The 26,974-nt window shown below is 37.9% G+C and overlaps 1 protein-coding gene across 9 annotated transcripts in view; it reads right to left on the reverse strand.

The window, feature by feature from the left end:
* The window catches only part of TNPO3 (transportin 3), an 80,982-nt gene that overhangs the window by 50,785 nt on the left and 3,223 nt on the right, over positions 1 to 26,974 (reverse strand). For all 9 annotated transcript variants that reach the window (XM_065883376.1, XM_065883384.1, XM_065883378.1 and 6 more), the window contains exons 2-4: positions 3,046 to 3,246; positions 1,989 to 2,062; positions 246 to 402 (exon numbers count right to left, since the gene is read on the reverse strand). In XM_065883376.1, coding sequence (XP_065739448.1) covers positions 246 to 402; positions 1,989 to 2,062; positions 3,046 to 3,246 — 432 coding nt within the window. The remainder of the gene's footprint in view (positions 1 to 245; positions 403 to 1,988; positions 2,063 to 3,045; positions 3,247 to 26,974) is intronic.

The raw sequence follows: 26,974 nt of genomic DNA on the forward strand, positions 1-26,974 counted from the left end.
TAGTGTCACTCAAAGCCTGTTTCTCATTCATAAAATGCAGAGAACACCACCCTCAAAGCATTACTTAGAAGCTCAAAAAGTACAGCTTCTGAAAGTACTTTTTAACTGTAAAGTATTATATAAATGTCACCGTATTATCATTGTCAAATTTTGCTAAGAAAGCTATTTCACATTAGTGCAATTACTAAATAACCACCAAGGCTTTTTGCCCCTAGGCAGCAACTCAGTATTTCAAACATACTCACCAATAGAGATACCACTGTACTAGAATAGAAGGCCAAATCTTCTATAATTTCTGTGCGCCGGTTAGCTCCAATTCGTAAGGAACGACTATGTACTTCTTCAGGTAACACTGTAAGGATCTCCAGCAGAAAAGGCAGAGAAGTTACATCATTGCTATATCTAGGAAAGAAAAGAGAAGAGATATAAGTTATTCAGAATGTGCACCACACTCACAACCACAGCCCCACACAATCACATAAGATAACAACAGCCATCCGAACAACCACAACAACGAAAGTAGAATTCTCACTACTGTTAAAGGGGAGAAAAATAGATATACTTTTTTGGAAAGATATCTAGAAATCAAAATTTCAACTTACATAATAATCTTTGACCCAGCAATTCCACTTCCAGAAATTTATATGTCAGAAAAATCTCACATACATATGCAGATGTATATGCACAAGTATTTTTTTAATAATAGCAAAAATACTGGAAAAATATAAAGGTCCTCCATAATTAGGATAAAAAAGGTTACAGATATCATACAATGGAACATATACAACCATTATAACAAGTACCTATGTCATAACGTGAGATGTCCACAACATATTAAGCAAAAAAAAGGATATGAAACATATTTTTACACACAATTGAAAAAAAAACGTGTATGCATATTAATATATATGCACTTATTTATTTTAAAAGGCTTAAAGGGGGCTTCCCTGGTGGCGCAGTGGTTGAGAGTCCGCCTGCCGATGCAGGGGACATGGGTTTGTGCCCCGGTCCAGGAAGATCCCACATGCTGTGGAGCGGCTGGGCCCGTGAGCCATGGCCGCTGAGCCTGCACGTCCGGAGCCCGTGCTCCACAACGGGAGAGGCCACAACAGTGAGAGGCCCGCGTACCGCAAAAAAATTAAAAAAAAATAAATTAATTAAATAAAATAAAATGCTTAAAGGGAAGTCTAGAGGGCTATATAGTCAATCACCAATAGTGGTTACTTATAAAATACAGGAATAGGAAGAGGGGAAGGTATTTACTTTTTACTTTGAAAGTTTCCATACTGCTAGAATTTTTTCAGAGTATATATTAATATTATTAATAAAAAGTTTCTTAAAACAAAAAATAAATTATCCACGTAAAGGTTTTAATGACACACTATAGTTGGTGGTAAAAAGGACATCCACTTTGCTCAAAAATAATTTCCTAACCAAATGCCAAAATGCAAGCAAATATCAAGATTATCTTGCCAAGACCATGAGGAAATACTTTACTCAAAGCAGCAAGCTCCATATATCTAAAAATAATACTGTCCCTTTTAAAGGCATGAAATAAACCCCAATTGGTAAGAATGTATACTCGTAACAACTTTCAACTTAACATAATCTTAAACATTCTGACAATGTTTTTATAAAAACCACTGATATGACAGTGGGAGTGATCCACAAGGCAATGAAATACGTTGTTGTAGTTAATTCAAGAAGCGTGTGTGTGTGCGTGTAAACTATGAAGTTCTTTTAAGTCATTGTAGTTAATTCAAGAAGCGTGTGTGTGTGTGTAAACTATGAAATTCTTTTAAGTCCCACATGACATATTTCTGTAGTATTTAAATTTTAAATGATTTTCTTTTAATCTAACAAAGGTTAATAAATAATTCTACGTTAACAGTTTGGGGGGAATAGGCCAAATGTCTAGCTATTGCTAACAGATTTCTCTGTGTAGGTTAATGGTAAACGCTAGCATATAGTCAATACAAGTTACTTACTTTTCTACCAATGTTTGTACACATCCCTTCCAGGAAGGCATCTGTAGAGCAAGGTCTGCTATTGCTAAAGCCAGCTGAGTAAAAAGAGATTAAATAAATGAATAGACAGATGAACAGAAATAGAGTTAGCATCAATATTAACTGGAAAGCAAAGAAACTAAATTTTTTCCAAACAATATGACAACTAAAACTGTGACACCACCCTCCTTCTCACTCCCACAGCTACATATCATGTAAATTCTTCTGGGTTAACTACAAATTGCTGGGATTTAAAAGTTAACCTTTAAAAATGAAAAACCAAACCAAAAAAATAACAAAAAAAAGTCAGAAAGAACAGACTATAGATTTTCCTCAGAATATATCAATACTTACTTTTATTTGGCAATACCATAGAACTTCATGGACATATAAATTATACTCTGCCAAAAAGCCAAAGCTACTGACAAAGTCAGCCCTTTGACTCACTCCCCAAGTAATGGATTGCCATTTCCCTTCTCTTCATGTCTTACCTTGAAGGCTTATGCAAAAGCCTACTTCCCCTGCAAAGACACTTCTATGCCAGGCAGAGAACACATGTGAGTACGTACTCACTGAAGCTTCTAGTTTTCGTTTCTAATGTATTTCCCTACCTAAGGTGGAAAGGCCAGATGCTCTAGTTCACCACTTCATTCATGAGACTTTTACTAGTCAATCAGTCTAGAAAGGATTTTTTTAAAAGACAGGTATGTAGACTTCTGACCCAGGACAGTACTTTACCATCTACAATCTTAACAGCGGGGTGGTGTGTGGGGGTGTGTGTGTGTGTGTGTGTGTGTGTGTGTGTGTGTGTGTGACCTCCCCCACTTTTTGGTATTCAAGTTAGTTTGGTATCAAATGAATTCTAAGATGAATACAAAGATTTAAATATTCACTTTCTATTCACCTATAAGAATATAGCAATGAGTCTGTAAAAAAGTTAACATCACTTCACATGGGCTAGCAAGCAATGTCAATCAAAATTAACTTGATAAATCCAAATGGTCTTACAAATTTTCCTAATGAGAAGCATAGGATTTACCTGAGTTACAATGACAGGTGACAAGTCTTTCAAGTTCTGGATATGGGTTAGTAATGAGTCCCGTAAAGAGGCATGAGAGTCTGTGGGGAGCTCATAAAATGAGGTCTGAATCTTCATTTTCATGGTCTGTGCAGCAAAATAGCATGATTCCACATCTTGCCGGATCTGTAACAACTGGTCTGAAATCTCCCATGCGTGAACCTGAAAGTAGATCAGACAAAAAAAGTCTTAAAAACTACTTTTCTAAACAACGTTTATGCCATACAACCTCAATACATATACAAACTTATTTAGACCAAAGTATAATGAAAGAAAACTCTGACAAGCTAAATTGCCCACTAATTCAGCCAAAACTTCAAACTACGGTATATATTTATAGGCCGTGCTCAACAAAAGTATTACCTAAAATCTTCTAATTGTAGGAAGGCATGACAGTTATCAACTGAATAAACAGATCTAATCCTGCTGACTAGAATTATTAATTGTGTAGGGGAGAGAGTATAAAGAAAAATGTCCCAAAAGTTTCTACTAAAACTAAAATGTCACTGTATAGCTTCCAACCCTAATCTATAGGTTGGATGTTTCTTCTCTTTTCCACTTAAAATAAGTAAGCTTTTGTTCACTCTAAGAATTGAGTCTGGAAGGTATATTAATATATCTATAAATAGGAGAATATATTTCATATTGGTCTCAATAGGCCTACATTTCAATCTTTAGTACCTGACTAAAACTACAAAAACTATTTCACATACTTCAATTATTTTCTAATGTTTTTATATTTGGCACAGTGCTGTATATGCTACTAAAATCATTTCCACAGGAGCATCTATGGAAATAATAAAGAGAGCAAAAGCATAGAATTTGGTCTCTAACAGCTAGTAACAATTATAAAACAAAACCTTATTTTGAAAGATAACTTTCGGAACAAACTCATGCAGTATAAAGTAGGCAACTAATTAACAAGCGATAAATTCTAATCCAATTCTATACCAAACTGCCTCTTCATGCGAGTGGGAGCAGGCTGAAATGGGCTGTTAATAATGGACTGAAAATCTTTTTCAATCCCAATTCAGGAACAGAGCCAACTGTAAAGAAAGATCAGAGATTTACCTACTCAATTTCTTATGAAGATAGAGCACTTCACGTAATACACAATGATTCTTCAAGATCTTTCCAAAGATAAATGGCAAGTCAAGGAAATGGCCTGTATGAGTTCCCAAAGTAAACTGAAAAGACACAGTTCCCAAAGTAAACTGAAAAGACTCTAAAACTCACAATGATATATCTATTGACATAAAACTTAGCTTTAATCAAGTAATAAGTTGGTGAAAAAACAAGCATGAAACATTAACTTCCTTCTAGATAAAATGTATTTATTAATTTTTTGTCCTTTTTACCCCTACTATACTGTCACAAAAAATCTTCCAAGCCACAGTTTTTAGCCATTCATTATCTAACCAGTAACCCAAGCACATCTACGATTTAATATGCCATCAAAATATACCTCCCTCAAATTGATACTTTAAAATATAATAGCAAATAAGCAGCCTTGGAATCACCATAAATGTCCTCATAAAAACAGAGCAATTAAAGAGCAAAACCAAAGCACTACAGACATTTACAACAAAACTAGGTATTATCTAATTACCTCCAGGAACCCCAAAATATAAGTGGATGGGGACAAGCCAGTGACATCTGTAAGACCTGTTTCAACTTCAGTAAAAGGCAGAAGCAGAGGGAAACAATAGGGTATCTAATGGATCTAAGAGCAGAGAATACCAAAAGAGTCAACGGGTATTCACTAGAAAGCACAGGGAACGAATCTGTAGATGAAAACAGAAAAGGTTTTGCCCAATCCAAAAGCAAATGAGTTAAAGAGGCCTATGCAAGGTCTAAGGAGATGGAACAATCTAGCCTCTATACACTCTTAAAACTGAAAAGCGGGCTTCCCTGGTGGCGCAGTGGTTGAGGGTCCGCCTGCCGATGCAGGGGACACGGGTTCGTGCCCCAGCCTGGAAGATCCCACATGCCGCGCAGCGGCTGCGCCCGTGGGCCGTGGCCGCTGGGCCTGCGCATCCGGAGCCTATTGCTCCGCAACGGGAGAGGCCACAGCAGTGAGAGGCCCGCGTACCACAAAAAAACCCAAAAAACAAAACAAAAAACTGAAAAGCCAGGGCAGGGCCCCAAACTGAGGAGAAACTGCTATGAAAAGTCAATACTATACAGGACAAGTACAACAGAGACAAAGGAAAAAAAGGAGAAGGTAATAACAAAGCTCGGAAATCTTAGAAATCAAACTACCGTATCTCTAAATACTATCTGAAAACAAGAGAAAAGGAAGCTCTATGAAGTTGGGAATACTATCCTTAACTATGCCTCCTTCCAAAAGTTCAAAAAACTAATTTCACAAGAAATAAGCTCAAATAAATAAGCTCAAATAAACAAGCTCAAATAAATAAGCTCAAATGCCATATATATAGCAACTGGGGGCCGGTGCGGATAATGAGAAGAATAGCATGCTTACAAAGAAAGTAGGCCAGAAAAACATTTTAAAAACTAGCCTAGGAGCTTCTCTGGTGGCACAGTGGTTAAGAATCCGCCTGCCAATGCAGGGGACATGGGTTCGAGCCCTGGTCCAGAAAGATGCGCGGAGCAACAAAGCCTGTGCGCCACAGCTACTGAGCCTGCACTCTAGAGCCCACGAGCCACAACTTCTGAAGCCCACGCACCTAGAGCCCACGCTCCACAAGAGAAGTCACCGCAATGAGAAGCCTGTGCACCGCAACCATGAGTAGCCCCCGCTCATGGCAACTAGAGAAAGCCCGTGTGCAGCAATGAAGACCCAACACAGCCAAAAATAATAAATTAATAAAAATTATAAATAAATAAAAACTAGCCTAAAGTCCAAAGGACATAGAAGCCAACTGAAAAAGCTCCCAATGGCCTAAACTAGAAAACCTGGGAGTAACAAATTATGACAGTATTGGATTATAATTCAAAAATAAAACAATATCCATGAGTCCATACTGATGTGAATAACAACTGAATAAACAACTGGGGAGAGGTTATTTGCAGGATATAAGACATCTTTTTTAACAGAAGAATGCTAGTTAATAAATGTGGAAGGAATGAAGGAAATAGAAAATCACCACCATTAGAACACACCAGAAATAGCTGCTACAAGCAAGATTCATGGATAAATGATAAAATACAACGAACTATCTTCCCAAAATATTCATTGGTTACTGTGGTGGTTTTAATATATGTCCACATATTCTTTAACACTTACCATTAAGAACTCTGACTACTCTAGTAGAGAGACAACATGGAGACTTCGCTGGAGAGATAATATAAAGAGACCTAACACTACATGGAAAGCAAGTGGAGCCCAGTTAAGTCAAGCCTTCCAGCCATTCCTACCAGAGTGTCAGGCATGTAAGTGAAGCCATCTTAGAACCTCCAGACCACCCATCCACCAAATGGATGCCTCTTGGAGCAGAATCATTCACAGAACCTTGCTCAAAAATTTCCTCAAATTCATCACCACAAGGACAAGAGGATCAAATCTGCATCTCATTAAGCCTCTGGATCTAGGAGGCAATTTGCAGGAAATAAAGAGGAAAGCAGAACTGCATCCTAACTATGTAATCAACAAAATCAAGACTGTAGGAAACTCAACAGGTCAAAAGGCCCAGATTCCTCAACACAACAGGGAGAGAAAGAACCTGCAGATTAAAAAACACTCAAAGACCTACCTTAATTCACCAAGTTATACGTTTGTTTTGTGTGGTTTTTCTGTATCTGTGTTTAAAAAACAAAATAGAACAAAACAAACAAAACTCAATATTGCCTATTAAATTAAACTAGTATGAAGTCTTTCTCCCTAGTGAAATCTAACTGTCAACCCACCAGGTCAGAACCCTTGTGAAAAAGTTCATTGATTGTACAGTGTCATGCTGTGCTTTAATTTGAATGGCAGAAACCAGCAAAAAATACCAATTATATCATTCTTATTATCTGTATTTCTGACAAACATTTCTATCTCCTTAAAAGTAAAGATCTCAAAAATGAAGGGCAGAACTAAAAGTCAAAACAAAACAAAACAAAAAAATATTTCCTTCTGCGGAACTGTTAACTTGGGTGTGGGGATGCAAAGAAGATTTCTTTTTCAAGCACCTTTGATGATGTTTGAATATTTTTTAATGTGTCCTTTGGAACTGTCTTTAAAAATAAATATAGATTTGTAGCCCTAATATAGAAGTATCTCCAAGATATACATTTAAAAAACAAAGATGTAGATGATATCATAAAATCCTTTTTGTAAAACTTTAAATTACACTTTTTTTTTTTGGAAAGCATAGTGAAGCTTTTTAACATACAGGAATGAGTTTTATACCTGAAGCCTTAGCGTTCATAGCATTCATCAAGTGTTTCAACTTTGTTTTTACCACACTAGCTGGCTGTACACCAATTTTCCAGCCAAAAAAAAGTAGAAAAAAATTGATTAAATATCAAAAAGAACTTGTTTGAAGACATCAGAACTACCAAGACATCCAGAACATGAGGCCACAGATTCCAGAGAGTTCAGCCTAATATGTGGCTCCACCTTTCTCCACAAGGAATTTGCCTGTTTGAAAGTAGAAGACAAGAGGCTAAAGAGCTGAAGAGATTTGGGCAGTCACACGAGACTGGGGAGATGAAAAGTAGAATTCAGAGCCTGCCAAGGAAGAGGGGGCCTGGAAAATAGTCCAGATTTTCAGCTGGGACCCAGTGCAGGAAACAGGAAATGCACCTCAAAAAGGCTGAAACTTCTCCAGGATACACTAGATGTTAGGCCACAAAATAAGTCTTAATAAATGCAGAAAGACTGAAATCACAGAAAGTATGTTTTCCAATCAAAAATGAAATGCAACTAGAAATTAACAGATGGAAAACTGGAAATTTCACAAATATGTAAAAATTAAATATCAATTCTTAAACAACCAATGGGTCAAAGAAGGGAAATTAGAAAATATTTTAAGACAAATGAAAATGGAAATACAACATACCAAAACTTGTAAGATGCAGTGAAACAGTGTTAAGAGGGAAATTTATAGCTATACATATACACTTAAATTAAAAAAAGAAAAATTATCTCAAATCAACAACCTAACTTTATACCTTACGGAACTAGAAAAAAAGAAAAAACTAAGCCCAAAGCTAGCATAGGAAAGCAAATAATAAACATTAGAGCAAAGATAAATAAAATAGAACACAGAAAAACCATGATTTGATTCTTCAAAAAGATCAACAAAATTGACAAACCTTTATCTAGATTTTAACCAAGCAAAAAGAAATGAAACGAAGGTGGGGACATTACTACTAACTTTACAAAAATAAAAAAGATTACAGGAAATACTATGAACTGTACACCAACAAACTGGATAATCCAGATGAAATGGACAAATTCCTAGAAACATACAATGTACCAAGACTGAATCCAGAAGAAACAGAAAATCTGAATAGACTATATTACTATACTTAGTGAACAGACTGAATCAGTAATCAAAAACTTCCCAACAAAGAAACGCCCAGGATCAGACGGCTTTACTGGTGAATTCTACCAAACATTTAAAGAAGAATTAACACCAATCCTTCTCAAATTCAACCCAAAAATTGAAAAGGAGGAGTAAACATTTCCGAATTCATTCTATGAGGCCAGGATTACCCTGATACCAAAGGCAGACAAAGATACTACAAGGAAAAAGAACCCTACAGGGGCTTCCTTGGTGGCACAGTTGTTGAGAGTCCGCCTGCCGATGCAGGGGACACGGGTTCGTGCCCCAGTCCGGGAAGATCCCACATGCCGCGGAGCAGCTAGGCCCGTGAGCCATGGCCGCTGAGCCTGTGCATCCGGAGCCTATGCTCCACAACCAGAGAGGCCACAACAGTGAGAGGCCCGCGTACCGCAAAAAAAAACCCAAAAAACAAAAAAACACCTACAGACCAATATCCCTTATGAATACTAATGGAAAAAAAACTTCAAAAAAATAGTATCAAACTGAATTCAACAGTGTATTAAAGAATTATACACCATGACCAAGTGGGATTTATTCCTGAAATGCAAGGGTAGCTCAACATACAAAAATCAAACAATGTAATGCACCATATTAACAGAATAAAGAGGGGAAAACCACATAAATATCTCAACTGATGCAGAAAAGCATTTGACAAAAGCTATCACCCTTTCATGATAAAGACACTCAACAAACTAGGTAAAGAAGGAAACTGTCTCAACGTAGTAAAGACTACATATGAAAACTCCACAATGAACATCATATTCAATGTTCAAAGACTGAAAACTTTTCAAAACTCTATAAGATCAGGAACAAGACAAAGATGCCCACTTTTGCCACTCCTATTCAGCATAGTACTAGAAGTTCTAGCCAGAGCAATTAGGTAAGAAAAACAAATAAAAGGCATCACGATTGGACAGGAAAAGGTCAAATGATGACTGTTCACATACGACATGATCTTATATGTAGACAGCCCCCAAGATTCCCCAAAACCTGTTAGAACTAATAAATGAATTCATCAAAGTTGCAAAATACAAAGTCAACACCCCCAAATCAGTTGTTTTTATATACTGACAATGAACGATCTGAAAACGAAGTTAAGAAAACTGCATATACAACAGCTTCCAAAAAGAACAAAATACTCAGGAATAAAGCAAGCTGTACACTGAAAACTATAAAATACTTGTGAGAGAAATTAAAGAAGACACTAATAAATGAAAAGACATCCTGGGTTCAAGGATTAGAAGACTTACTACAGTTGTTAATACTATCCAAAGTGCTCTACAGATTCAATGCAATCCCTATCAAAATCCTAAGGACTTATTTTGCAGAAAGAGAAAAATTCATCGAAAAATTCATATGGAATCTCAAGGGGTCCCAAACAGCTAAGAACAAAATTGGAGGTCTCATATTTCCTTGATTTCAAAATTTATTATGAAACCACAGCAATCAAAAGAGTATGGTACTGGCATAAAGACAGATATATAGACCAATGGGAAAAAACAGAGCACCAATAAATAAACCCTCAAAAATATAGACAAATCATCTTCAACAAGGATGAGAAAACTATAAGATAGGGAAGGGAGAGTCTCTTCAATGAATACTGTTGGGAAAAGGGATATCCATAGACAAAAGAAAGAAGTGGACTCTCATTTTACACCATATACAAAAATTAGCTCACAATGGATTAAAGGCCTAAATGTAACACCTGAAACTATAACTCCAAGAAGAAAGCATGGGGGACAAGAAATTTCATGACACCGGATTTGATGATGACTTCATGGATATGACACCAAAACCACAAGAAACAAAAGCAAAAATAAAACAAATAGGACTACATCAAACTCTAAAAACTTCTGCGCAACACAAAATCCAGAGTGACAAAGCAATCTATGGAATGGGAGAAAATATTTGCAAACCAAACATCTGACAAGGAGTTAATATCCAGAATATACAAAGAATTTCTACAACTCAACAACATAAAAACCAATAACCCAATTTTAAATTGGGCAAAGGGCTTGAAAAAAAAATTTCTCTAAAGACAGTATAAACATGGCCAACAAGCACAAAAAGATGCTAACATGACTAGTCATCAGGGAAATGTAAATCAAAAGCACAATCAGATAGCACTTCATACCTGTTAAGATGGCCACTATCAAAAGAAACCAGAGGGCTTCCCTGGTGGCGCAGTGGTTGAGAGTCTGCCTGCCGATGCAGGGGACGCGGGTTTGTGCCCCGGAGCGGCTGGGCCCATGAGCCATGGCCGCTGAGCCTGCACGTCTGGAGCCTGTGCTCCGCAACGGGAGAGGCCACAGCAGTGTGAGGCCCCCATACCGCAAAAAAAAAAAAAGGAAAAAAAAAAGAAAAAGAAACCAGAAAATAAATGTTGGTGAGGATGTGGAGATATTGGAACTCTTATGCACTGTTGATGGTAATATAAAATAGTGCAGACACTATGGAAAACAGTATGGAGGTTCTTCAAAAAATTTAAAATGTAACTAACGTGATCCAGCAACTCCACTTCTGGATATATACCCAAAAGAATTGAAAATAACATCTCAAAAAGATATTTGCACACCCACGTTCACTGCAGCATTATTCACAAAAGCAAAGAGGTGGAAGCAAACTAAATGTCCATCAATGGATGAATGGATAAAGAAAATGTGATACATACATGGAATGGAGTATCCATTCAGTCTTAATGGATTATCACTTAGCCTTAAAAATCCTGTCATGTGCTGCAAAGGCATAGATGAACCTTGAGGGTATTGTGCCAAGTAAAATACGTCACTCATAAAATGGCAAATGCTGCATGATTCCATTTACATGAGCTATCTAAAGTAGTCAAACTCAGGGGCTAGGAGGAGGAGGTGGAGAGTCGTTCAGTGGATGCAGAGTTTCAGTCATGTAGGATGTGGGGGGCTCAGGGGGATCCGCTACACAACATGCATGTGGTCAACAATATTGCACTGTATGCTTGCAAAATATTGCCCTGTACACTTGCAAACTGTTGGGAGGTTGAATTTCATATTTTGTGTTTTTGCCACCAAAAAAAAAAAAAAGCTTAGTTCTGGCATAAAGACAGACACAAGACCACTGGAACAGAATAGAGAGCCCAGAAATGAATCCGTGCATATATGGTCAAGTGATTTTCAACAAGAACAGAACATCATATACAAAAATTAACTCAAAATGGATCAAAACTTAAATGTAAGACCTAAAACTATAAAACTCATGGGGGGAAAGCTATATGTGCATTAAATTTGGCAATGATTTCTTGGATCAAAAGCACAAGCAACAGGGAATTCCCTGGTGGTCCAGTAGTTAGGACTCTGTGCTTCCAATGCATAGGGCATGGGGTTCGATCCCTAGTCAGGGAACTAAGATCCTGCATGCCACGGAGCAAAGCCAAAAAAAAAAAACTCACAAGCAACAAAAGTAAAAACACATAAATTGGACTACATCAAAATTTTAAACTTCTATTCATCATTAAAAGATATAATCAGTATGAGAAGGCAACCCACAGAGTGGGAGAAAATATTTGCAAATGACGTATCTGATAAGGGGTTAATATTCAGAATATATAAAGAACTACTACAACACAACAACAACAACAAAACCAAACAACCCAATTTAAAAATAGGCAGAGGGACTTCCCTGGTGGTGCAGTGGTTAAGAACCCACCTGCTGACGCCGGGGACATGGGTCCAAGCCCTGGTCTGGGAAGATCCCACGTGCCACGGAACAACTAAGCCCATGCACCACAACTACTCAACCTGTGCTCTAGAGCCTGCAAGCCACGACTACTGAGCCCGCGTGTCACAACTACTGAAGCCCTCACACAACAAGAGATACTACTGCAATGAGAAGCCTGTGCACCACAATGAAGAGTAGCCCCCGCTCACTGCAGCTAGAGAAAGCCTGTGTGTAGCAATGAAGACCCAATGCAGCATAAAATAAAATAAATAAAATAAAATAATTTTTAAAAAAATAGGCAGGGACTTCCCTGGCAGTCCAGCAGTTGAGACTCCGCACTTCCACTGCAGGGGGCATGGGTTTGATTCCTGGTCAGGGAATTAAGATCCCACAGGCTACAACATGGTCAAAACAAAACAAAACAAAACAAAAAAAAAACCCAAGTGTTGATGAGTAGAGAAATTGTAACAATGCACATTGCTAGTGGGAATGTAAAATAGTGCAGCCAATATGGAAAATAGTATGGCAGTTCCTCAAAAAATTAAAAATAAAATTACCACATAATAGGCAGCAAGAGAGAATCAATTCATCACATTCAAGTGATCCTTGATAAGATTTTGGACAGATTTGTTATCAGAAACTTTTGAAGTTCAGAAGGCAGTGGGCTAATATATTCAAAGTGTTAAGAGAAAAAAAAAGCTGTCAGCCAAGAATCCTATACCTGGCAAAACTGTCCTTCTAAAGTGAGGCAGATTAAGACATTTCCGGATAAACAAAAGATAAGGGAATTTGTTACCACTAGACCTGCACTGCGAAAAAATGTTACTGAGTAGTCCTGAAGATTGAAATGAAAGAACACCAGCTAGTAACTTAGCTATAAGAAGAAATAAAGATGTCAATAAAGGTAAATAAATGATTCATTATAAAAAAAAACTTACCACATAATGCAGCAATTCCACTTTTGGGTATATAGCCAAAACAATCAAAAGCAGGGACTCAGATATTTATACACCAATGTTCATAGCAGCATATTTCACAATAACCAAAAGTTGAAAACAACTCAAATGTTCATTGACAGAAGAATGGATAAACAAAATGTGGCATATACATACAGTGGACTATTATTCAGCTTTAAAAAGGAAGGAAGTACCATTACATGCCATAACATGGATGAACTTTGAGGACATTATGCTTAGTAAAATAAGCTTGACACAAAAGGACAAATATTGTATGATTCCACTTACATGAGGTACCTGAAGTAGTCAAATTCATAGAGACAAAGTTAGAATTTTGGTTGCCAAGGGCTGATGGGAGGGAGAATGGGCAGCGTTATCATTTAATGGGTACAAAGTTTTACTTGTAGAAGATAAAAAAATTCTGGAGATTGCTTGTGTTGGTGGTCATAAAACAACATGAATATACTTACTCTCAATGAGTTGTACACTTTAAAATAGTTAGAATGGTAAATTTGATGTCATGTATATTTTACAAAAAAGAAACACACAGTTTAGAATCTGCTCAATCCCTTCACAAACTAAAGGGATCTGGTCCTATCATATAGACCTGCCAGAAGCAAAAGAAATTACCTCAGGGGAAAAACATCATTTATTACCTCTTCAACTTTTCATAAACAATATATCCAGTATTTATCAAATGAAAGCAAAAAAGGGAGGGTTGGGGATGGAAACAGACAATAGAAAATAACCTATCTAGATAACGGAATTATCAGATGAGGACTAAAATAACTGTGATGTCTCAACCAAAATGATAAAACTTAACATCACCAATAATGGGACAAAGAGATTTTAAGTGACTCTTGATGTGATTCACTGAAAACAACAATTTTTCGTTCATGTAGTATTTTTCCAAAAACTGTTTAAGTTGAATATAATCATGAGGAAACAACCAGACAAAGCAAAATAGCGAGTTGGTCATATTAAAGACAAAATGGGCCTGGATTTGTTTTTGAATGTCATTATCATAAAAGGAAAAAAAAAAAATACCCCAGGAAACTAAAGTGACATAACACCTAAAAGCAATGCATTATCCTTGATTGGATCCTGGATTAGGGAAAGTAAAATTTTTAAAAAGCTAGAAATCTGGGGCTTCCCTGGTGGCGCAGTAGTTGAGAGTCCGCCTGCCGATGCAGGGGACACAGGTTCATGCCCCAGTCCAAGAAGATCCCACATGCCGCGGAGCGGCTAGGCCCGTGAGCCATGGCCGCTGGGCCTGCACGTCCGGAGCCTACGCTCCGCAACGGGAGAGGCCACAACAGTGAAAGGCCCGCGTACCACAAAAAAAAAAAAAAAAAAAAGCTAGATGTCTGTAACTGAAACAACTGGCAAATTTGAATATGAACTGTATATTAGATAATATTATTGTATATCAATGTTAAATTTCTTTAACGTGACAATGGTTTTAGTTTAGTAGAATGTCTTTGTTCTTACGAGCTATATGTCAAAATGTTTAGGGGTACAGCATTATAAAATCTGCAATTTACTTCCAGAAGGGAGAGAAAGAAAGAAAAAAGAGAGAAAGCAAATGGGAACAGGCAATTTGAGAAGGGCTTATCATGAATCAGTGTTCACTATACAATTCTTTCAAGTTATGAATTTTTCAAAATAAACAATTGGGAAAAATTAAATAGCTGATTAACGTATTCAAGAAATTAGAAGACGAATTGGAATTTGCATTAAGAAATGGAATCTAAAAAAAGAATCAAAGGGAAATTCTAGAACTGAAAAATACAGTAACTGAAATTAAGACCCAAATGGAAGGGCTGACTAGCAAATCAGACGACTGAAGAAAAGATTACTATGCTAGAGAATAGGTCAATAGAAAATAAGACCTGAAGCACAAACTCAAAAAAGAATAAAGGTAAAGAATAGGAAGAATGCAAGTGGCATATGGGACATAGTGAAAAAGTCTAAAAACATGACAGAAATCTCAGAAGGAAAAGAAAAAAATGGGACACTATTTAAACATAATGGCTGAGGAATTTCCAAACTAATAAGACAACAAGCCACAGTTTAAGAAACTCTGTAAACCCTAACAATAGGAAAACCAGACCTAAGCACATCAAATAACACTGCTAAAAAACTGCTAAAGACAAAAAGGAAAATCTTAAAGGCAAGAGGAAAAAACATGTATTACCTTTAAAGGAACAATTAGACTGATAGCTGACTTGCCAAAATGAAAAATGGGAACCAAATATCTTCAAAGTACTGGAAGAAAATAATTGCCAATTGGTTACTTATACCCAGCAAAAAATCCTTCCAAAATGCAACAAAATTAACACACTTTGGGACCAAAAGAAAAAAAATAAAAGGAGAGAGTTCATTACCAATAGAACAAAGAAAATACTAAAGGGTGTTCTTCAAGCAGAATGAAAATAATTCTGGATAGAAACATGGAAATCAGGAAGGAATGAAGAGTAACGGAAAGGCTAAGTATGTAAGTAAATCTCTGTGAACACTGACTATATAAAGCAACAATATCTTGTAGGGCTTAAAATAAATGAATCTATATACCTGAGAGGAATTTCACATTCTCCTAAGATGCAGAAAGTAGAAAAGAACATTGCTTTGGAGTTAATAAATAAATGCAAATAAACTACAAAGTAACTTTTCTTAAATGCATCAGAAAGCTGAGGTCCCAGGACAACCAAGTAGACTGAAATCTAAAGAGACCTCACCAAGTGTTGGCTCATCTGTGGCAGAAAAAAGAAAAGAGATATGGGGCACCAGATGACCAGGTAATAAAAGTTCAATTAAAATTATTAACAAATTGATTTTTAAAATTGTATATGTATGGGCTAGTATGTACATATAAAACGCATGGGACTCTTGGACACAAGGGGAATTCACAACCACCTACAGGCTCTTATCCACACACCTCCACCAAATACTCAGGAGAAAGAATGGGGGTAGGGCAGGAGACCAGAGAAAACCTCTTTGGTGGTACGGTCTTGGAGGACAGGAGTAGCCACAATAGCAGAAAGGACACAAAAAGCTCTGACTAGACCCTTCTCCCCTACTGAACAAAAGCCTTAACTGGTATGGGAAGGGCAGCAAATGATGTTACCCTCAAGGCTTAATAGGTTAAGTAAGACCCATTGCTGTTGCAGTAAGGGTAAAAGAAAAACACCTCTACCCGTAAAGGACAGGGCATAAAACCGTCTTGAGCCCATGATACTATAACAATAACACCACAGAGGTCTCCTACCACTGAAGGAAGGGCAAAAAAAATTTATCCTGCACAAAATCTGCCAGATGCAAGGCAGAGCATGAATGCCACAGGGGAGGACAGAATCACTGAGAAAGCCCCACCAATGAGAACACTGGACACTGGAACTGCTAAAGACTACAGTAGACAAGGGCAACAGAGAATGTTACTGTCCCCCACTCCCCCAAACAAACAAACAAATGCTAAACACATCATATTCAAACTCCTGAAAGCCAGAAATAAAGAGAAAATATTGGAGGAGTAATCCTTTTTCCTTACTACCAAGGTACCCTTGACTGTAACAGCTCAATTGTAGAACTTTATATTGTAATTATTTGGGCCTTTGTTCACCTTTTTTAATAGACTGTAAGCTCTTCAAAAGTAAAGAACAACCTTAATTATTTCTGCCTCTCTCAAAATCTCCTGGCCATAGAGCCATTTAAACAAATATATTTTAAATTATTAAATATGAAGCAAAATGACAAGATACTATCATCTCATAAATCTGTAACACCTCTTTGTTTTCCCAAACATGAAGCCCATTCTTTTACTAGGTAGCTGAGATACTTACTGGATTGAGAGTAAGCTATAAGGACAGAATCCACAATGTTTAGAGAGAGAAAGGGCAAGAAAAAACAAGCAAACCAGTTTACAGATAAAGAAAACAAAGGCCCTGAAAGGACCTTTTTCATTCAGAGTCCTCATTTGTAGAACTTTACTTGCCTTACCCAGTTGGAGCCTTGGTTCTGTTTTGTTTTAAATATATATTTTGCTTTAGCAATGAGAAGAAGCTCAATATTTTCCTAGCCAAAATCGGAAGATTTAAGAATCTCAGAAAAATTTCAGTGAAGGGAAACTTAAAGTCTCCCCAAAATGGGAGTCTTTTCTGGAATGACCTTACTTTAAAATATTACCAGTATTTCTGAAATATAAAAAAAAAAAGGAGAATAGCAGGTAACCCCAGGCAACTAAACCAAATATAAACTTTGCATCTTCTAACGCTCATTATGTTATCATAGTTTTCTGTTTTTTTAACTAAACTAAAATATAGATGGCAGCTATATGTATTTCCTAGGACAATTCTATGAGGAATCGGTCTTAGGAAAATTCCCATACTGCTCCTTGTGTAAATGTGTCAAGTAGAACCGAAGTGAAAAAGAACTGTCTTCTCATTTCAAGCATCCTTACTTATCTTGATGCTGCCTCACCCACTGGTCAAGTGTGCCTCTCTTTTCAAATATTTGTCTTTTGGAACAAGAACGAAATACAAAACTGACCTCTAAAGAAACCTGGGAAACTTGAATATCACAGTCTACTAAGTAAACTGTCAGTGAAAAATTACCCAGGATGATACTGCCAGTACTATATATTAAGGGGTCATAACTTGTCCCTTTATTTTGAATTCCAGGAGGGTTTAAGAATTGTTGGGGGCTTCCCTGGTGGCGCAGTGGTTGAGAGTCCGCCTGCCGATGCAGGGGACACAGGTTCGTGCCCCGGTCCGGGAAGATCCCACATGCCGCGGAGCGGCTGGACCCGTGAGCCATGGCCGCTGAGCCTGTGCGTCCGGAGCCTGTGCTCCGCAGCGGGAGAGGCCACAACAGTGAGAGGCCCGCGTACCGAAAAAAAAAAAAAAAAAAAGAATTGTTGGCATCCAAAAAACAAGTAATCCTGTTTTGATCACTGAATCATTAAGAAAATGCAACCAAATCCTGATACCTCAGATACTGCAGTACATTGCTCACTGCTCTTCCCCTCTGCTAAGCTGCAGAAAGAAGAAAGGAAAAGGGGTTCTTTACAAGGAGAGAATAAAGCACTTACACTTCATAGGACTTTCTAGCCACAGATGCCAGGTGCTACCCACTGAAATCCAGGCTTGGACTAAGCTCCACATTTCTGAAAGGACCATCTCAACCGAAGCCTGGGGCTCAGAGTCAGCAGGAGGAAGCTGCAGCTCCCACTAGCAGCACATTTCAAAGAGGCTGCAACAAGAGAACATTTTCCATTTAAGCAACTAATTCCAATCTTCCATTTCACAAAGCAGTAGCAGAACAGGCCTTTATTATCAGTCTTTTCAAAAGATATTTCCATGACTATGTGATGAATATGAAGCAGGCTATGGCCCAGCAATCCTTTCACTAACATGCTCTAAGTCTTTCATTATACTTCACAGCAGATCCTAAAAGTACTTGCCCTTTTTTCTTTAACGGTCACGACTGCTCCAAGACTCACTTCTACACTAACAGTTCTAAAACTGCCTAATCAACGGAAATCACTGAGCAGACCCTTAACATTGCAAGTACACACCCAGATTGGGGGGGGGGGGTGCTAAGGATTCATCAGCTGCCAAGAATCAGAAGCAGATTAGAGCTGCTAGTTAATCCTATACAAAAACTCCTCAAATTAAGCAGCATTACTTAAAAATACTTCACTGAAAACAGAAGAGCTCTGGCAAATAGAAAATTAGGTTCTGGAAATACAAATATTTCAATGAAATTTGATAAGTAAGAATAAATGTGTAAGACTGCTATACTTTTTAAAAACATTTCAATTAGTGAATAATACATCTATTAAATAAAGATTTATAGTATACTGGAAGGAGGAGCAGACCAGGCAAGAGCACAGTAAAAAGAACCCCTAAAAAACAGTCAATCAGACACTGCAACGTTATAGACACATGCCTTGTACCAATATGGTATAGAGCTAGAAAATCAGAATTTCCCAAATCAAGAAAAAGTCATTTTCATGAGACAGGTAAAGAACAAACTAGTCTTATTAACCTGAAAAAGAGAAAGGAATTTTTTGTCAGTCAACCGTCTTAAGTTTTTGTATCTAATCCTTTACGAAAATTTTACAAATTTAAGACAAATTGCTAGGTCTGTCACAAGTACTTTCTGATGGTTTTCAGAAGAGAAAATGATATGAGTGGATACTAGGAAAAATATAAGCTATAGATCTCAAAAGAAAACCATCACTACCTAAAATTGTTATCTTTCAAAAAATTTGTTTTGCAAGATGGTCTGAAATACAGAAACTATGGTGAAATGAAACTTAGCTAATACCTTCACCACAGCAGTGATAAGTAAACAACTCCCAACTCCAAAAGCAGAGTGTAAGTGAAAAATAATCATAAAGCCCCAAGCAAGCTCCCAGAACCATAGACTACCCGTGTATGCATAAACAAGTTTTCTAGAAGCAAAAAAGCTCATTTACAGAGATAAGTTCAGCCAATTTACATTTTCACAGCCATCCCCATAATAACTGAATAGATAATTAAGAGGGAGATATTATTTCCCTTATAGGAGGAAAGAGATTCCTGGCTAAAAATAATTCTTTAAAACATCATAAGCTATTCAAATTCCAGGAGAAATACTCAAACACTCTTATCTTCATGACAATGTTGGAAGATGGTAGTGCCCATATGCATTACTCTATCTTGATCTCAATGAAAGGAATCAGTAAGACCAAATGACTACAGCACTGCACGCTGTGGTCTCCTGAGTTTCTGATGAAATCCCAGTATTTCTGGGACAAGCATTTTCAAACAATCCTGTGTCATAATGGCCTCTATCAAATAAACTTTGGCTCAAATCTGTAGCTGTGGCTCACACATAATGATACTGAGAAATTTTGCCAAAATTTTTCCTCAACAACTGTAAAGAATCCCTATCCAAATTAAAAACCCTCAGCCACCTATGCATGTGAATATTAACCTCAAGACCGGCCCTGAAAAAAGATAAATAAATCTGGATCCATAAGGTCAGCTTGGGTTTGGAGTGACTGAAGCATGCATTCCTTGATAATCAATTCACTGTGGGCCTTACTAATTATATTAGGCAGCCCTGCTTTAAAAGTAGAAAATGTTGGGCTTCCCTGGTGGCACAGTGGTTGAGAGTCTGCCTGCCGATGCAGGGGACACGGGTTCGTGCCCCAGTCCGGGAATATCCCACATGCCACGGAGCGGCTGGGCCCGTGAGCCATGGCCGCTGAGCCTGCGCGTCTGGAGCCTGTGCTCCGCAACGGGGAGAAGCCACAACAGTAAGAGTCCCGCGTACCGCAAAAAAAAAGAAAAAGTAGAAAATGCCAAGCTTGAAACCATTTCAAGCTTTTGAAGCAAATGGGTAGCCCATGTGAAGGCTTCCTGAAAGCCAAAATATAGAAAATGGATTTCCTTTAGTCACCGGTTTCTATTCCTGCCTATCTAAGCAAGTTTTATAACAATTCGTATAAACCTGAAGAATGAGAGTACTATCCGACATACTAAGCATACACTAACACAATGCTGAAGATTCAAGTTTCTTAACTGTATAGAAATATGAGATGTCTAGCTTAAGGTTTAATAAAAAATGCATTATAGTGTTAGAAAGCTCTGAGTGCTTATGTAAAAACATGTACCTTTTTAAGACTAGTTCTAAGTGTGTTCTGCTTTAGGGCCATCTGTATAAATGGTGTTAACTATGGTTGAGACAGAAAATACAAATAAACAGTAAATATGGAGAAAAACTGAAGAGTGCAGTGGGCTTGAATAAAAAAGTAAAAAATATAATGTAAACTCTGTTAACAGAAAATTTCTTACCAAAAGAAAAAAAAATACAAATTTCATAATATTTTCATTTTGGGAAGTCTAACCAGAAAGAGGAAAATTAAATCGGTACTTTCAAGGGGTTCTGCATGCCAAACACTACAAAATTATCCCCATTAGCAGTACTGTGAACTTCCAGTAAAGAGAAATAAAGCTTCTCTCTGGAACTTCACCTATATAACAATATAACACTCTCTGGTAATATTTCAGTACCAGGGTACAAGCTAGGGAAACACAGGAGAGGTAATCTGAGCAAGCGCAACTTTCTAAGAATTAAATGTTTTTAAGTTCAACAGAGCTTATGGGACTTCTCTGGCGGTCCACTGGTTAAGACTCTGCACTTCCACTGTAGGAGGCACAGATTCGATCCAGGTTGGGGACTAAGATCCCACATGCCACATAGCTCGGCCAAAACAAAACAAAACAAAAAAAACCCAAGAGCTTAAAATTCTGTGAAATCTAGAAAATAGTATGTCAGTCCCTCAAAAAAAACATAGAATTACCATATGATCCAGCAATTCCCCTTCTGGTGATATACTCAGAAGAATTGAAAGCAGGGACTCCAACAGATATTTGTACACCTGTGCTCATAATAGTATTCACAATAGCCAAAACGTGGAAGCTACCCAAGTGTGTATCAACAGATGAATAGGTAAACAAAATGTGGTACACACAATATTATTCAGCCTTAAAAAGGGATGAAATTCTGACACATTCTACAACATGGATGGACCCTGAGAACATTATGTTAAGTGAAAAAAGCCAGTCACAAAAGGACAAATACTGTATGATTCTACTTATATGAGGTACCTAGAGTAGTCAAGTTCATGGAGACAAAAAGCAGAATGGTGGTTGCCAGGGGCTGTAGGGAGAGAGAAATGGGGAGTTAGTTAACTGTGTTTTAATGGGTACAGATTTTCATTTTTACAAGATGAAAAACGTTCTGGAGATGCACGGTGATGATGGTTGCACAACAATGTGAATGTACTTAAAGCCACTGAACTACACACTTAAAAATGGTTAAAGTGGTAAATTTTATGCTATGTGTATTTCACCATAATTTTTAAAAAGGAATGAAATTCTGACATAGTCTACAACATGATGAACCTTGAAGATATTATTCTAAGTGAAATAAGCCAAACACCAAAAGGAAAATATTGTATCATTCTACTCATAAGGTAATTGGAGTAGTCAAATTCCGAGAGGAAAAAAAAAGGAGAATGGTGGTTACCAGGGGCTGAAGAGAGGAGGGGATGGAGAATTATCCTTTAATGGGTAGAGTTATCCTTTAATGGGTAAAGTTCCAGAGATGGGTGGTGGTGATGAATGCACAACATGAATGTACTTAATGCCACTGAACTGTACGCCTAAAAATGGTTAAAATGGCAACTTAGAAAATGTAGCAGTATCCAGATTTTATATCCTGTTTCAAACCACTGACTCTGGTCCAAGGCCTGGGAAGATGAGAAATAAACTAATCCAAATACAGATGAATGCCACCAGATAACAGACTATCATGCCAACAGAAATACCATCACAAATTCCCATTCATAAGCTCCAATACAACAAGGACATGAAATGACTATATCTGCACTGTCCAAGACTTGGAATGTGGCAGTGCAACTAAGGAATTGATTTTAACTTCATTTTAATTAACTTAAATTGAAACAGCCACAATAGCCATGTGGGTAATGGCAATCATATTAGACAATATAGCCAGAGTGGTATACTATTCAGTTGAAAGGCCTTTGGTTTTTATCATTTACTTACACACTCCCATTTTCCAGCAATGCAAAGTATACAGTATTCCTATGTTCACTGAACTAACTGACGCCAAAGAAGTTGTACACGAACATTTTCTATTTTCTAGAAGGCTTGCCTTTCAAAAACATGTTTATGTTTTAAGAGTCACTTGACTGGGCTTCCCTGGTGGCACAGTGGTTGAGAGTCCGCCTGCCGATACAGGGGACGTGGGTTTGTGCCCCGGTCCGGGAGGATCCCACATGCCGCAGAGCGGCTGGGCCCGTGAGCCATGGCCGCTGAGCCTGCGCGTCCGGAGCCTGTGCTCCGCAACGGGAGAGGCCACAGCGGTGAGAGGCCCGCGTACCGCAAAAAAAAAAAAAAATGAGTAGCACAATTAATTAACCTTATAAAGAGATGGTCTTTGCTTCCATTGGTTTCTGCATTGTCTACTAATTTTGGTTACTAGAGGTAGACAAAAGAAACTACTAAGTATTCAGAGCAGTCCACTGTTAAATAGGCTTCCTTTAAGCTCTGTCTCAAAATAATTTTTCCTTTTAAAACACTTGGAAGACATCAGTGATATCTGCCTATCCCATAAAACAAAAACATGGCTGTAGGCTGTTTCCAAGAATTTTGGTGGAAAAAAAGCTCAATGAATGTAGATTCTTCAGAAAATGGCTGTTTTATACAAATACCAGAGAAAAAGATGCTAACTCATAGCATGGGCTGAACCATGTCCAAATTATACCGTTATAGCAAATCTATTGTCACCAGGATCATTGTAACTATACTAAATGACCCTAAGATTAGTAAGTATGGGGAAGAGGGAAGTAAGAATAATAGTTTTTCAAAACGTATATTATTCAAAGTGGTTTTGAAACAAACCAGGCAAATTCTGTTCCTTACCAATTCCATTTTTTGGTTAATTTTCTTAGGGACTGTACAGTTTTGGATGCTACCTTATATGGCATAATTTTAGTTACTACATTTTCTGTTTTCAACTAAAGTAGATTTTTTTTTTCCCCAGCCACGGTGCGCGGCTTGTGGGCTCTTAATTTCCCAACCAGGGACTGAACCCGGGGCCCTCTGAGTGAAAGTACAGAGTCCTAACCACTGGACCACCAGGGAATTCTTTATCAATTTCAAATTGAAAATTAAAACACTATGCTACTACACTGCATGTTTTGTGACTACTCTAAAACAGATTTTTGGTTTAAAATGTCATTTAGTGACCACTTCAAGAAAGGCTTATTGTGTCAAAAAGTTCCTCTCCTTTTCTGTACTCAAGTTGTTCAAAGCATAAAATGAGGGCAATAAAAACTTATCTCATAAAGACTGCTTTTTAAAAAAAGATTGGAAAGACTGAAAACAGAGCATCATAGGAGACTGAATAATATTGTTTATTTTCAATCATCCATAGATATGTTAGAGAGAAGCAGCAAAAATAAATGAAATTTATAGAAAAAGACAAATCTGAGTCATCCAACTGCCCCTTTGGAGGTGCTACAAGCAGCTATGCATTCAGGAACACTTTTAAGAAACTGTGTGTCTACAGACTGCCAACAAACACATGAAAGAATGCTCAACATCACTAATCATTAGAGAAATGCAAATCAAAACTACAATGAGGTATCACCTCACACCAGTCAGAATGGCCATCATCAAAAAATCTACAAACAATAAATGCTGGAGAGGGTGTGGAGAAAAGGGAACCCTCTTGCACTGTTGGTGGGAATGTAAACTGATACAGCCACTATGGAGAACAGTACGGAGGTTCCTTAAAAAACTAAAAATAGAACTACCATACGATCCAGCAATCCCAATACTGGGCATATACCCTGAGAAAACCATAATTCAAAATGAGTCATGTACCACAATGTTCATTGCAGCCCTATTTACAATACCCAGGACATGGAAGCAACCTAAGTGTCCGTCGACAGATGAATGGATAAAGAAGATGTGGCACATATATATTACTCAATGGAATATTACTCAGCCATAACAAGAAACGAAATTGAGTTATTTGTAGTGAGGTGGATGGACCTAGAGTCAGTCATACAGAGTGAAGTAAGTCAGAAAGAGAAAAACAAATACCGTATGCTAACACATATATATGGAATCTAAAAAAAAAAAAAGGTTCTGAAGAACCTAGGGGCAGAACAGGAATAAAGACGCAGACGTAGAGAATGGACTTGAGGACACAGGGAGGGGGAAGGGTAAGCTGGAACGAAGTGAAAGAGTGGCATGGACTCATATATACTACCAAGTGTGAAATAGATAGCTAGTGGGAAGCAGCTGCATAGCACAGGGAGATCAGCTCCGTGCTTTGTGTCCACCTCGAGGGGTGGGATAGGGAGAGTGGGAGGGAGACGCAAGAGGGAGGAGATATGGGGATATATGTATATGTATAGCTGATTCACTTTGTTATAAAGCAGAAACTAACACACCCTTGTAAAGCAATTATACTCCAATAAAGATGTTCAAAAAGAAACTGTCAGAGATCTTGATTTTTTTTTTTTTTTTTTTGCGGTACGCGGGCCTCTCACTGTTGTGGCCTCTCCCGTTGCGGAGCACAGGCTCCAGACGCGCAGGCTCAGCGTCCTTGGCTCATGGGCCCAGCCGCTCTGCGGCATGTGGGATATTCCCGGACTGGGGCACGAACCCGTGTCCCCTTTATCTGCAGGTGGACTCTCAACCACTGCACCGCCAGGGAAGCCTGATCATTTCTTAATATTATCATGGTTTATTCCTTCAACTATGGGTATCAGATTATATAAACATCTGAAAGGATCCTACTGTCTATTGGGGGAGACAAAACAAATTTTCAAAAACGTTAAAAAAATGATAAATACAATTAAAGTGCTTTCGGTGTTGGGGCAGGGGCAGAAATGACTTTCAGCGGAAGAGAATCTGTTAAGACTTTAAGGAGAAAGAATTTAAGCTAGCTAGGCTTTGAAAAGGTGGGCTAGTTTCTTCATTTGAAGACAGGATTGGGGAAAAGTAATAGTAAAAGTCCAAAGGTAAGAAAAAAATTAAAAAATCATATAACCAGACAAAGGCTGCATCCCCTCCCCACAAAAAACCATTTGCTTATTCTGGGAGATACTACAGCTGTGTGAATGCTGATGGGAAGGATCCAGTAAAGAGGGAGTTTTAGGATACAAGTGAGACACAGGATAACCAAAAGATCAAGGTTCCTGAGAATTCAGATAATAAGATGCAGAGCACTAAAATCGGACAGAAGAAGCAATTGGATACACATGCTCAAGTTCTACCAAATCAGAGGTGAAGGGTTGGTGGTATATTGAAGAAAGGGATGAGAACGACAGTCCCTGGAAAAAGACAAAACCTAACAAAGAAAAAGGGCCAGTTAATGAGATAAGGTTTTGATGAAATTCAAGAACTAAGACTTCTGTTTAACACAATTTAACTGATTGAAACATCTGTTTGCCCTCAAATTCCCTCCAAAATCAGAGTAAAAAGATTTTTTTTCCCCAAGGATGAGGGAACCCACAAGGACAGAAAATGGAAACACAAATATTAACAAAACTGTGAAAAGGAGAAAGCTGCTGGGTGAGTGTTAACTCTCAGAGAAGGTCTGAGAAAGCAGAAATTTGCCTGGTAGCAGGGAGGGGGAAGGGATAATAATGGGGGAAGCCAAGAGGCAAACTAATTCCAAAATCCCAGTAAGGCTCAAGAATTAGAAGTACTGAGATACACCTGAAGACAGATGCACAGATAGAACAAATAACAAAGGAATGGCTTCAAAATCTGTGTAAGCGGTTTAGTTTCCTAGATTTTCTCCCTGACTCTGAGGGGCCAGGCTACTATACTATCCTCCCACCATCACAGAAAACTCAAGGTTTACTTTGCAGAGACTGAAGTAGAGGGACTCTGGACTCTTGGACAACAGACTCACCTAAGGACAGGAGTATCATACTGAAAACAGATTAAATAAACTAAAGTCTACATACTTAGCGTTTAGATTCATCCTCCAGTCCATTCTCCTACCTGCCACTGGCAGCCTAGTTCATAACCTCCAGGCAGAAGACTAGAGAACTCTCAGAGTAAAAGTGGTCCAAGAAAAAAGACCAACAATGAGAGAGAAGAGATGAAGTTTCCCCTCTCAATT

Source organism: Phocoena phocoena, chromosome 9 (assembly GCF_963924675.1).
Source record: "Phocoena phocoena chromosome 9, mPhoPho1.1, whole genome shotgun sequence".
NCBI lineage: Eukaryota > Metazoa > Chordata > Mammalia > Artiodactyla > Phocoenidae > Phocoena > Phocoena phocoena.